We start from the raw sequence: 14,748 nt of genomic DNA on the forward strand, positions 1-14,748 counted from the left end.
GGTCGACGTTTCAGACCCAATGCTGGATGTAGTTTTTCTTGATGATTTTCAAAACAAAAACAAAATGATTATTACTATAAATGGATACTGACCGCCTCCTTGGTACAGTGGTTGACGGGTTAGCGTAGCACCGAGGGGTCCTGGGTTCGATTCCCGGTGGAGACGAAGAAAAAAAATCTCGGTCTGGTAGGACACAGAAGGCTGATCACCTACTTGTCCCTAAAGAAAATCGATCAGTGAAACAGATGTATGATGCATCGGCCCCTTACCCCACTAGGGGACATGGAACTTCACTTTATAAATGGACACTGTTGTTAAACTGCTACTTGAATCAGAACTATCTGTAATGTTGTAAAGACTACTTTGTAATGATAGAGACAAATGTATAGATCTTAAAATAATCTATGCTTATAAAGCTGAAGAGTTTGTTTGAACGCGCTTATCTGAGGAAATTTATTTGAAAAATTATTTCAGTGTTAGATAGCCTATTTATCGAGGAAGGCTATAACCTAGGTCCTAGGCTATATCACGCTAAGATCAACAGGAGCGGAGTACTGCGGGTAAAACGTAGGGCACAGCTAGTAAATAATATGTGTAGAGTATACTGCTGCATCGAAATTTTGAAATTTATTCTTGTGGAGTACCTATCGCACTTTTAGAAAACATTCAGTTGTAAATAATCCGAATGAATTATAACGATATTGTCATATAGGTTATAACATCCTTTTGATTGATGGACTGCCTTGTTTTTGTTTTTTTTATAAATATTTAATCAAGTGTATATAATATTTGCTCGCCAATGCAATGTGGAAAAACATAGACGATCTATTTTATTGTAATTGGGCCTTGGCATCATTGCTTTGTTTATAACTGATTGATTGATTGGTTATGTATTGTATTATGTTACACATAACGTAAGATAGACTTCTGAATCTCTTGCATAAGAATAGGGTGTTATTTAGGGAAACAGTTATACAACTTCATTGTTCTTTAAAGTCCTTTTTTTTCATTTTATCAAAGTCATTGCTAATTTTCAGCCTTGAAAGTGTAATAGATAGAGGCACGCTTAGGATAAATAACATCAGGCAACCCAACCACCTTTACCGACTTACATTTAAACCTTTACCGATTTACAATAAAATTACAGACAGGCAGACTTTCGTTTACTTTTTTTATGTTAATAGAAGGCAAACGAGCAGACGAGTCACCTTATGTTAAGTGATCATCGTCGCCCACTTGCACCCTCAATACCAGGGTAATAACTTATTACCTACTTAATTATATAGTATCGATATACTTTCACAAACATTCAATTAAGTCGTTACTTTAAAAGTCAAACACACAACCTTTCATTTATTGGGAAAGATAAAACAAATAAACTTTCAAATGAATTCACGGTAAATAATCGACAAAGTCACAGAGGTGACTAAACACACATCACATAAGATACATCTAGAATTTATCTTTGGGAAAACAAACATTCATTATTCAAGTTGAAGGATAATATAAGTTATGGCTGAAACCGAAACAATATAACTCTTGAATTAAGGCTGTTTAGTAACGAAGCTACTGGGAACGTTTTTAAGGCGTTTTTATGATGCTTATGTTCCTTCTATTCATCGGCGTATAAAGTTATGAAAATGGTTGATGATGTTTCATGTAAAAGTTGTTCAGATGCTCTGACTGATATTTGATAATAATTGGAATTGACAAGTTGGCTACGTTGTACCTGAATATTAAGAGTTGAAAGACGTTATATAAACAACATGTTTCACAAACATGACATGCAACAGTATTTCAAAATTTTAAAGGTGAATAAAAAAATATGATCGTCGTGTCAGAAGTTTATTTCTTTGGTGATAAAGAAGAAAGATATTTCTGTTCCCTATTGAAAGTAATAGCTGGTTATATACCGGATGTATCTCACATTAAACTAACTGTTGCCTGACTCGTATATTAACAGCCTAACCTATGCCTGGGTTGTAGCTGAAACAATAACACTCGAGAATGTTAGGCTGGGAAGAAATTGTGGTCGACCTTATGACATTGAAGTTCGCTTAAACTGCTGTTTATTATACGGAAACTGTCAACATCTGACTAAGAGTGAACTTTCTTGATTGGAAATGGTACACTTGAGATAATTTGCATTTTGATTTGACATCCGTCAACATTATTATCCTTTCATTTGCTTTTTTATATGGTTAAACTTATTTCGTTAAGGGCCGATTTTTCAATGCTTGGATAAAACTTATCTGTCCAATAAAGTACAATGTATTACACGATAATCTTAAAATGTCACGTAAACTGTCAAATACGGGCAAGTAGAATACGTTTTTAAAATGGTAGTTTTATACATTATTCGATGAATAAGTTTTAACCAAGGATTGAAAAATCAGCCATAAATCTTTACCCTTTACCTTGGGCAGCCTGGAAGAGATCGCTGATAAGCGATAAGGTTGCCTTATGTAACTATCTATGTTTTCCTTTTGTTTTAATATCGTAATCATTGTAAAATTTGTTATGGTAGATACATAAAATTGTTAAATACATACATATTTTTAAGCGCCTCATCCCATATTATGTCTTTGTAAATTCCCATATTGTGACTTGAAGCACTTTTTGACATTAATTTAGATGTAATAGCTTTATGAAGTAATAATGTTCAAAAAGCTTTGGTGATTGAAGATCTTCCGTTGGTTGAACTACGTTTATAGGAAGTTCAAAAAGGAGACGAACAATGAAAACTTATTACAAAAATTTACTGATAAAGTACCAGTTTTTCTATTTCTATTGATATTTCAATCAATCATCACGAATCGGCACATCAAAAATATATACATAAAGTCAAAATTCATTAAAATTATATAATGATACAGAAAAAGTAACGCCCTTAGTATTTATTCTCGTATTCTAATAATAATACATCATTAAAGAGAAAATTAATCAGTTCGTCATTGAACCGAGAGTACAATTTAGTACAGTCCAATTTTAATTGGAATTACCACTAATTGCTTTCTACCTAGTTTTAGTATAACAACCAAATACAATGGTTTTTAAGGTTCATTTCTATAGAGTTGAATAATAATTAACTGCTATCTTCGTATCCGTGTAATTGTAAATGGAAGACACAGGCTCCTGAAAAACAGTTTTTACTATCTTAGGAGCCTTTCACTTTGATTTGTAAAATTTTTGTGAAAATAAATGATTTATTTATTTATTTAATTAGTAGGTATTATCAAAGTATTTTTCAATACGATAAGTTTTCATTTAATTAGGATAAATATATTTAATCCCTTTCACCAATAACAAAGAAAGAACTGCGAAAAACCATAATATGTACAATATAATGTACACAGAAAAGAGCCACTAAAAGTTCGCTAAGTACTTCAAAACAAAAGCCTTCTTAAACTAAATAGAACCCTTAAGAACTAGACTTTGGCATAATGCCATATTGACTTAAACGTGAGATCAAATTAATGAAGGAATGAATAACAAGAGTAATAACCTTGGGTTTGGCTTATTCTATAGACGGTGTCTAGTCGAATGTTTGCTTTATATGGCATAAAAGTTTTATTCAGGAGATTGTGACGTAATGGGTAAATGTTTTATTTTATTGATACTTATATGATGCGTGGTAGCCTAAACTCAAACTCAAACTCAAACATTTATTTATTCAATTAGACTTCTTATAGAAGCACTTTTGAAACGTCATTACATATTTTAAAATTTACCACCGATTCGGAAAGCAGTATCTACGGAGAAGAACCGGCAAGAAACTCCATAGTTGCTCTTTTAAAATATCATGTCAGTTTTACAATTTTACAAAATACATATGTAACATCATATAGTATAATAACATGCCAAAGAACTGTCCTGTGGATTTATTGATCGTGATACTTATCTTTAAAATTAGGATTAGTATTAGCAGATATAGGAGGTTAATTTACGTATTGGTTGATAACTATAATATCTAGAGGTATGGGTTCGATTTTCGCTTCGGAGAAATAATTAATAAACAATGTATTTGTTTTGTTTTATTTCATGGTATTTATAACACTAACAAGTTCATGAATTGTTTAGTACAATAAGTATTGTTTAGATCGCGATTAATTAATATGGTAACATATAACTATTGTATGAACTCTCTTACAATATTGTGTATATATACATACTAGCAGTCCGCCCCGGCTTCGCCCGTAGTAAATATTTCGCAATAAAAGGTAGCCTATGTTCTTTTTCAGGGTCTAAAGGTTATCTGTGCCAAATTTCATCAAAATCGCTCCAGTAGTTTATGCGTGAAAACCATACATTATACATACGTACATACAAACAAACCTTTCCTCTTTATAATATTAGTATAGATTACAATCCGAACATTTGTCACCACAATACGAGATGTATGATAATTTTAGAATTCTAATTTTGTTACAAGGGCTTCTTTGTTTAGTAGTTAAAAATCTTTAGTATTTATACTACCAGTTTATTTATAAAGAACGAATTTAAATGGACCAAAATTCCAGACAATATTCTGAATTCGCATAAAAAGGGAACGCTGTAGATTAATGACTATAAATGAATGTCTTCGTTAACAGGACAATAAACAAAGTGAATGTACTCGTAGTTGAGCAATGATTCGGTAGGAATTAGGTCACTCGCATCAAGGAATAAAGAACGTAAAAATTGTCGTAAAATGGTTGGGAAATAGCCGTATCCTGTGATTGAGGAGTCTCATTAAAATCTATTAAAACTTGCAATAGGCAATAGACTGTCTATTACCGCTTTTTGGATGCGTGTATAATGAGAAGCAATGTGAACTTACAGACTAATATTCAGGCAGATAATGAATTTGATTATTCAATACATAATTTTGTGAGGTTTAGTGAGCTTTAATACGGACAGCCGACAGACTGAATATTAGCGCAGATCAGCCCCCCTAGACAAGTGGCTTTCTATTAGCGTAAAGTTCAATAGAATAGATTATGAATGAATGGGATTGACGTAATCAATCGTCGTCGTCGTCGTAATCAAACGTCAATCCCATACATTCATAATCTATTCTATTGAACTTTACGCTAATAGAAAGCCACTTGTCTAGGGGGGCTGGGTGTCAAAGGACATGTTTGATTTATTTTCTATCGTCACGTACATTTTTTGAAGTTAATTCAGTTTAAGTTTATGTGGCAATAAATCCCATATTCTTTCTATATTTATAATGACTATATATTTTCAATAGTCTCGAATAATTTATAGCCTTTTATCGTCGAATTAGATAAATTTCTCTTTGATTTTTTATCGATTATATCCTAGACTTCAATTATAGTACCTACTGGATACTACGCATTTGTCTTTATTCTGTCCACAACTGCAACCGCGGGAACAGCTAGTCGTTGATAAAGCGTTTATTGAAAGCATTACTAACATCGAAATAGCACATTTAATGATAGAACTTTACGACGTGAAGCGTATCCATTGCGATATAGCATGTATATGTCGCAGTCATCTGGTTAAATCTCCCATTTGATTCAATGACGACATTCAATTGAATGACTAGGCCGAACGTTGATTTAACAAGCGTTACTCAACATCCAACTAGTTGGTTATTCATTCATGCAACAACCTATTTCTGTGTAATTAAAAAAAATACAACGAACATAACCTGACTCATCCCCTTATCTCAACCAACGACTATTCTAAATGACGTTCAGTCAAGACACGATACATTAAACAACTTGACGGATTGTCCTCTAGTCATTCAATCAAATAGCAGATTCAACCAGATGACTGAGACATATAGATATAGCGAGTATATTGCGTAGAAACAATTGTATAATTACCCGCATGCATACATTAACGCGGATCGCATGTAATGCAATTCTTTGGAGATGTGCCAAGTGTGTGAGGGAATCGGTACATCTGATGAGTTGAAGCGGGTGCAGACAGGAACTTTTTTTAATCAAACACCTCATAGATATAAAGCAGAATAGGTAATAAAATAGAATAAAAAATACAGAATAGAATCTAAATATGGTGCCACAATGAACTTAACAATTTGATGCAGCTGCTTCTACTTCCATCTTAACAAAGATATCTTAATTTCAAACTGAAACATTTTTTCAACAAGACTTCGTTTATAATCGCCTTTTGACTTCGATCCACAAGGTCGACTCGTCCTCGTGGATCGAAACTATTTTGATATAATATCTATTGAAACCGCACTCAAATCTTTTCAAGTGTTCTCCAATCAAATAAAGAATTTTCAAACCACCTGTACCTACTCTTTTACTAATAAAATTTACACGGCATATAATTACATAACCTGTGTATGTCCTCTGTATTTTTTACAAAACTAATGAACTATAAAATCGCGTTTCACCTATAACTTATTCCCCAACACAGAGTTAAGAACCTTATCCAAAATTGGCGCGGAAGCCGGTACTATTCTTGTTTTATGTTTGATTGAAACATTACTAACCGTCGTGTTACTGTACGATAAAGTATCTTTGGATTTACTGAACAGACTTCATTGAATAATTGAGAAAATACGTAAATAACATCGGGTTTGAGATCGAAAGGAAATAAGTACGTGGTAATGTAGATACTAATGTTGTAAAGCTTGAAGAAATTGTTTGTTTGGTTGGCCGAGAATCTACTACTGCAGCTACTGATAGGTCGAATTGAAAAAATATGTTTGTGTTGGTTATTTATTATTTAGCGAGGATGGCTAAAACTACATGTACTATATGTAACACGTGTTTTGACCAATAGAAGTTGAGCATTGATGGAAAATGGTAAAAATATTACTTTTAAGAGCAGAAGAGCTACATGTGTCAGCATATATCGTAATAAGGACCATGGCTATTGGCTATAATATGAATGAATACAGTACACATTCTTAGCTAACTAAACCAATCTAGCAATGATTGATTTAGAACCCGTGCCTAGCAGCTTTGTGACCGTAGCATCCGTATATATACAGATTACAGGGTGTCCCACTATTCGTATACTAAGCGCGGAAGAACTTGTAGTCTTGCATACACTGATCACGTAAAAAAACAAACAACAAAATTACGCCAAAAGTTTTTGCTAAATTTTTCCTCAAAATTCATGTTTTCTTCTCTAGCTTCGCGCATATAACGCTTCGCTAATGTGAGCATTTTGTCTATGAAACCATAATCTAAAACGATAGCTCACGTGCGGGTGGCAACGTTGGGCGGATTGCTTGTTAGGGGTGTATACAAAGAGTTTTAAAAAATCATCTATTTGAAAAAAAAATGCATCTGGAATTTTATAAGTATTTTTTACCCCCATTAGGCTTATAATACCGACGGTGGGTCATTATCAGTTTTCTCAATTGTAAATACAATCGTATTATTAGATTTAACATTGTTAAAATATATATGGTGGTCGGTTAGTCTTGTGGTTGCAATTTCTACAATGCGGGTCGAGGCTGAAAGACTTAAGCGGTTAGATAAGGATTTTTCTATGGAAAATATGCGATATAGGTAGGTTAAGTGCTTTGAAATAATTGATTTTGCCTGTAATCTGAGGATGCTTATGAAACTTCAAAGGTCCTATGAAAATTATTAGGTACGGAAAAGCTGATACACCTGTTTGAGTGATCACATATTATGTAGATGTGTCTTCGATTATTTTATAGAAATACTTTATGGGCTGATTTTTCAATCCTTTAATGTATAAAACTACCATTTTAAAAACGTATTCTGATTGCCCGTATTGCAGTTTACGTGACATTTTAATATTATCACAGTATTACAATATTATAGATATTGTAATACTGTAATATTATCGTGTAATACTTTATTGGATGGATAAGTTTTATCCAAGCATTGAAAAATCGGCCCTTACTATATTAATTCATAGTACATTATACTAACTTTGGACCAAAGCTTTTCTTACAAATTTCCTCATGTTTCATTAAGGTACTTCTATTATAATATGATTAAAGAATTTATATCCAATGATTGCAAATACTAATTTAATTTATTTTATCTTAGGTGAACGGAATAGTGCTCCACGGAAGATGTCACTTGAACGCGTCTGCCATCATCAAGGGACTGATGGGGCCAGTGTACAAGATCATCTTACTTAGGTATTTTATTATCATCACTTTTATTATCAACTAGCTTTCCACCCGCGGCATCGCCCGCGCAGTCAAAGAAAAACCCGCATAGTTCCCGTTCCCGTGGGATTTCCGGGATAAAACCTATCCTATGTCCTTTCTCGGGTATCAAAATATCTTTATACCAAATTTCATACAAATTGGTTCAATAGTTAAGGCGTGATTGAGTAACAGACAGACAGACAGAGTTACTTTCGCATTTATAATATTAGTATGGATTGTTTCTTAGATTTTCGGGACTAAACAAATAAATGAATAATTAAAATTTTTCAAAAGAAACCTAAAAATAAAAGCGTTTTTTGACTTCAGATTAAAGTGAAACAGATAACATTTATTTAATAATTAATCATTCCACGATAATTATTAAAAAATGGGAGTTATGTTCGTATTATTTATTTAAAGTAGCTTTGGTCAAGCGCTTCCCTATCTTCAGTATAAAAAAAAATACTAAAAAGTTCTCGAACTTTCCAGACGCAAATCTGCATTAGAAGATGTCGCTGTGAAACCCCTCACACAATTCCCCACAGCCCTTGAAGAAGAGGTAAGTGCCAATATAAATAATTATTTAAATTAATAATTATTTAAACTTATAATGTGAGGATTTTTTTCAATTCTTGCCTCTTGGATAAAACTTACCCGTCCAATAAAGTATTACACGATAATATTAAAATGTCACGTAAACTGTCAAATACGGGCAATTAGAATACGTTTTTAAAATGGTAGTTTTATACATTATTCGACGAATAAGTTTTATCCAAGCATTGAAAAATCGGCCCTAATTAAAATAGCCCTTTACTAATTGAATGTTAATTCTATTCAAAAATGTTAACTTTTTGACTGTTTGTGTCCGAATTATATTGATTTGACAAGATACAAAATTAGTTATTAATTAATGAAATAAGAACTGATTTTCCTAAATAATACCAATATTTATTATTTTATCCATTGTATTATGTAATTAAATTGAAACGTACGCGGTACGGTATGAAATAAAACTAAAATTCTTCTTAAAATAATATTAAGTAAAGTTAAAAAAATCACAACTAATATTAAAACCACATTTAAATTTTAACCACGATTTCCTATTTAACATAATATATTTAATCCTAAACGTTTTGCTATTTGAACCGTCGCGTATTCAATCGAATTGATGCAATAAAAATCCAATTCCTATGTAATGTATCGAGTAACGCTATCGGTGTCGCTCTAGGATGGAAGAAAGTCAGATTTCTTCTATTTATTCTATGCTTTGAGGATTCGTTGAAAGAAAAATACGTGTTTATTACATTCGTTTAAGTAAATTATTTCTATTGTGCACTTGACAATAATTTTCACAATTCGTTGTAAAAGTAAAATCAGCTATTAAGAAGATTCGGGGACAAACAGAAAGACACACAAATTAATAAAATATGTTCATATCATAATCATAATATCGTATCTATGAATAACAAAAAACACATGGGACATAGATATTAGAAAATTAGTAAAATAACGAGATATTACCTTGAACTCTTGCTTATATTAATTATCATACAATATGATAGTTTATCTTTAGAAGACGACTTATATAATAAAAAATATGCTTTTCTTTTAGAATAATCAAATAACCTACCTAATAAGCAATTTGAATTTGAATTTGAATTTTAAAACTCAACAAGTATTCCAAAGTATTCCAACTTAATACCTAAGCCTAAGCTTTTTTATGTAAAGGGTAATTGCTTGCTTGTCACGTGAAGTTGATAAATGGATATGCTTGTAATTTGCTGACGGTGCAAGAAAGTACTTTCCTTGTAATGTTGGTGTGTATGTTATAAAAGTAAATCTTATATGAGAAACTTATATTCTTAGAACGTAGAAAAATATAAGTATATAAAAACTAGCTGTAAGTGCAAACGCTCAAGTTGTTCTGCCTTACTCTTATTACTTAGCTCTACTCTATTCTTATTATTAGCGGTATGAATTTTAGATATTGTCCAATTCTAAGACCTACCCAATAGGTATGCACACAAAATTTCATGAGATTCGGTCAAGCCGTTTCGGAGGAGTTTACCTTAAAAACCACGACTCGAGAATATTATACATTAGAAGAAGAAGATAAAATAAGAGACTTATTTTCACTGCGCTATAATTTAGTTTTTTACAAAAAATGTTAACAATAGGTTGTTGTTTTAAATTTAAGAATACACTATGAGATTACTAATAAAAACTGACAATGGTACCATGGTATTTCACTTATATTGCTTAAGAAAACGGGCATAAATAGATAGTCAATCTGCTCCATCATAGAATTGACTCTACTTATATCTTGGCTAGAGAGAAAAAATATACTGAAATATTAGATAGGTAACATATCCATAACTTGAATAATATTCAAAGTGTTAGTTTGTCTGTCTGAATCTGTAAATAATTGAAAAGATGTAATTGTAGAGACGACGTCTTTTGAAACTGTAGGTGCTCCTAGCACTATTGAGACCAGTAAGAAATCTATACCATTGTATATCTATACGTAGCTGTGTTCTAAATAACTTTGTTTGTTTTACAGTTTGTTGATTCTTACAGTGGCCGTATTATGACCTCTTATTTCCAGGCAGTTTACGCCGTGAATTGATCTGACTGGCAAATTCATATTATAACATAATTATTAATTAACCATGGCTGGTTATTGCGATCATAACTGAATTTGACAGTCAGTTAGTTCTATTCACGGCGTAAACTGTCTGGTAATAGAAGGTCATAATACGGCCCCTATACACATTTCATTGCTCATCTCATTTTTCATTTTTTATTTATAAAATAAATCATTGCTTTTCTGTGTAAATAGTAAATTCAGGTTAATTAGCTAATAATTATTAAATAAACTGAAGGATCGTGATTTAAGAAAATCCGTTTAAAGCGTATGATCTCTAGTATTTATATTATAATTTATTGTTCGCTTAAATCGCTGACCTTGTCCTTACTATCTCTTTCACACTACAACACATAACTATCTCGCATCCCTTTCACACCGTTACTATTAAGCTATGTTGATTTCCGTAGCGTTTTCCTACGATAATAAGTTAAATGAATTTAAACTTTAATCCGTTGTTATAGCGTTTATATTCATATGGTATCTACTTTTTAGTGTTTATCTTGTATTCGGCATGAAAAACGTAGCACGAGACATGTTTTAATTACTCGAAAAGCATACTTAGTTAAATGGGTTAAGATTGAAAATAGTGTGCGTTGTATTATTGATATGTGCATTATGTTAAGTCAAATCTGTTTGTTATCTTACACTTTTAGCAATGTCATACAAATGTATGTACTTAGTTTCGAGACGCGACGATTACGGCGTGTACGTATTTAATGAAATTAAGTTGTTTTATAGTATTTTAGTGAATATGATATATTAGTGTTTGTGTTGTTATGTTGATAGTTTCATTGTTTGTGTATTTGTGATATTGGAAGTGCTTAATTTGCTATAATTAGGAAAACAGGTAATGTTTAAACAGCGGCCGCTGTTAATTTGACCGACTTTTAAAAAGAGGATATTGACTATGTGTTAATAGCATTTTTTTATAATTACGATGTTTTACATGTGTTCATAATTAGTATGGTATTATTAGGATACCAGTTACCAATGTCTATAAATAGAATAACTTCAAATAAGATGATTTTTTGTAAAAAGGTATTTTTGAGTTATAAAAATATCCATTTATTAAAAATGTTCACCGGTTCCGAGACCAGTTATTCAAAATTTTCCTGTTTTGATTCGTGTATAAGTATACCTACTTAACCATTTTTAATTAAGTATAATTTATTCGTATCTAACTATGTGGTTTACAATTTAAATATATTTTCAAAAATCATTTGTTATACCTATTTGCAAAGTTTTAACAAATTTACAATATTTTTTGGTCTAGAGCAATAATTATAGGTATAGATACCTAGTACTTACACTAGTTAATTAGATTTTTTTATAAAATGCTAGATTTTCCTCCATATTAATTAATTGGTAAGTTACAATATAAATAGCCTTGTTTTTGTTTGCACCTCTATCTCAATGTGAATTTTCATACAAATGTTTTGGATCGTCTGGACGTAGTTAATTAAACATACATAATATTATAACATAGGTACTTTATACTCTAAATTTATGTACAAGAAAAGAGGATTTACTGTAAACATTGAAACGCATCTGAAAGAAAATATGAAATAGGAACTCTATGTGACTCTACCATATTTTATTTTTATTAATTTCAGTCTTTAAAGTATGATTAATTAATTGAGAATGGTAAGTTTTCAAAATATATATGAAACTAAAGGCATAGTTAATAATAATGAAAAAATAACACATTAAAATTCTCTTACGGGCCTCTGCGTGTTGGACCTGTGTTCCCACGAAAGCCTCTAAAATCTGGTGGTATTATGGAGATGAAAAAATAATAAAATTCATTTATTAGGGCAGTTATAAAAACTTATTTTTGTAATTAACAATTCGCTTAACCTATGTTAGTAAAATTCCAATTTTAATAAACAAACATATTAAAATCAAACTGTATAACATAATAATAAGCAAGAAAACAAAACACACAACATAAAACATTCAGTCATATATAGAGGTCAAATGAAGATCCGTAAACTAAAACAACGTATAATTTTAATTAGTCGCTAATTGGAGATTCATTTGAACCTAGTGTTTGTTATGAGTTCATTTTCATTTCTATCTATAGATACCTACTAATATTATAAAGCTTAAGAGTTTGTTTGTTCGCGCTAATCTCAGAAACCATGGGACAGATTTGAAAAATTATTTCACTGTTGGATAGTCCATTTATCGAAGAAGACTATAGGCTATCGTATTGTAGCGAAACTATAATATCATCACGCTAAGACCAATAGGAGTGGAGCAATGCTGGTAAAACCGCGGGGCACAGCTAGTAGATAATAAATAACAATATTATATTGATTTTTTTTACTATAAAAGCGGTTTCTAAAAGTAAAAATGTAATTTTTAATATTATCTATAGATAGGTATTGTTGAATGAAAATTTTCCATAAAATACAATGAATGACAAATCGTTTGTTAATTGCTTCTCAAATCTGTCGCATCCATTTATTTAAAAAAAATATATAAGTAATATGTTTCAATATTCTATTAGTTCTCTAATCTTTCCTTTAGTGAACCTTTCCGTTTTATTTAGAAATAATTTAATTTTACATTTTGATAACATATTTTAGAGAAATAAACTAAAGCTTATAAATGAAATATGTTAGGTAGGTGCAGATATTTTAAAGGTAGTTACACAGATAATTAACTAATTTGGCCAATAAAAAAATTACCTTTAAAAACCAACAATACAATGATAATTGATAATGGATTAAAATGTACTAGGTTTTATAACACCTCGCGAGCAATTAAAGATCAAAGACCATCCTATTTTATATATTTTTTTCGGTATTGTGCTTTATGTTGTACCAGACTTTATAGAGGTTGAACATAGTCGAAATTGCCGGGTAACGCCTTAAATCGGGAATATTTACCAACTTTGTACCTACCTCTGTTATAACTCACTAGCTGCGCTCCGCGGTTTCACCCGCGTGGTTCCGCTCCTATTGGTCTTAACGCGATGATTATAGCCTTCCTCGATGAATGAGAATTGGCTAGAATCTAACACTGAAAGAATTTTTCAAATCGGACCAGAAGTTCCTGAGATTAGCGCGTTAAAACAAACAAACTCTTCAGCTTCATAATATTTGTATAGAATAAGTACCTATAATTTTATTGTACTATCGGCTATCGTATATTTTTATGATTTTTACGATCAAGTGTAGAACATAAAAGCTTGCTATGTCGGTTCCATATCACAACACCACCGCACTTAGTAACTTGAGCTGATCAAACAGAATTATCTCACTATGTCGCTTTTACCACCGTCAATATAATACGTCATTGTTGAGGGCTTTTCAAATTTTTACAATATGCTGTTCTTGTAGAAGTGTTTCTAAGTCCTAACACGCTTCATCTGTGTGTTTGTATGCAACGGAGTCCTTTTAGAGGAGTTACATACATTAACATAAAAGTCGATAAATTTATATTTAAACTTCAAAATTCAAGTACCTATCCGTATGTGAGAAAATTATTTTTGTTTATCAAAGCAACAATACTAATATTATAAAGCTTAAAAAATTGTTGGTTTCCTAGAACACGCTAATCTCAGGAACCACGGGTCCGATCTGTAAAATTATTTCACTGTTAGATTGTCCATTTATCGAGGAAGGCTGTACCTAAGCTATATGCGGGTAAATCCACGCAGCACAGCTTGTGCTAAATATGTTTTCTAGGATAAAATCAATATAAATCAATATTAATTTATAACTATAATAATTATGAGTTGCGTGTATACCTCCAGTCTCCACAACGTTTGAGTCATTTCTTAGAAAGATATTACAATTTATTACTGTTATATTTTTAGTCTTATTATTTACTTCGTTGAACTGGATCGGTATTTATTTATTTTTTATTTGAAAGTTACAAACATGTTATATGCTTTTTTTTATGTTAGCTCCAACAAAAGAGCAGGCGACTCACTTTCTGGAAGTTCGTCGCCGCCCATGAGCGTTCGCAC

At 31.4% G+C, this 14,748-nt stretch overlaps 1 protein-coding gene across 1 annotated transcript in view; it reads left to right on the forward strand.

Annotated features, from left to right (window-relative positions):
• The window catches only part of LOC149898550 (multiple PDZ domain protein-like), a 161,400-nt gene that overhangs the window by 137,149 nt on the left and 9,503 nt on the right, over positions 1-14,748 (forward strand). The window contains exons 25-26 of the mRNA XM_090115041.1: positions 8,016-8,110; positions 8,612-8,681. Coding sequence (XP_089971167.1) covers positions 8,016-8,110; positions 8,612-8,681 — 165 coding nt within the window. The remainder of the gene's footprint in view (positions 1-8,015; positions 8,111-8,611; positions 8,682-14,748) is intronic.

The sequence above is a fragment of the Colias eurytheme genome, chromosome 22 (genome assembly GCF_061535395.1).
Source record: "Colias eurytheme isolate Ceu_HAF_F1 chromosome 22, ilColEury1 Martin Lab GWU primary, whole genome shotgun sequence".
In the NCBI taxonomy this organism is placed as follows: domain Eukaryota; kingdom Metazoa; phylum Arthropoda; class Insecta; order Lepidoptera; family Pieridae; genus Colias; species Colias eurytheme.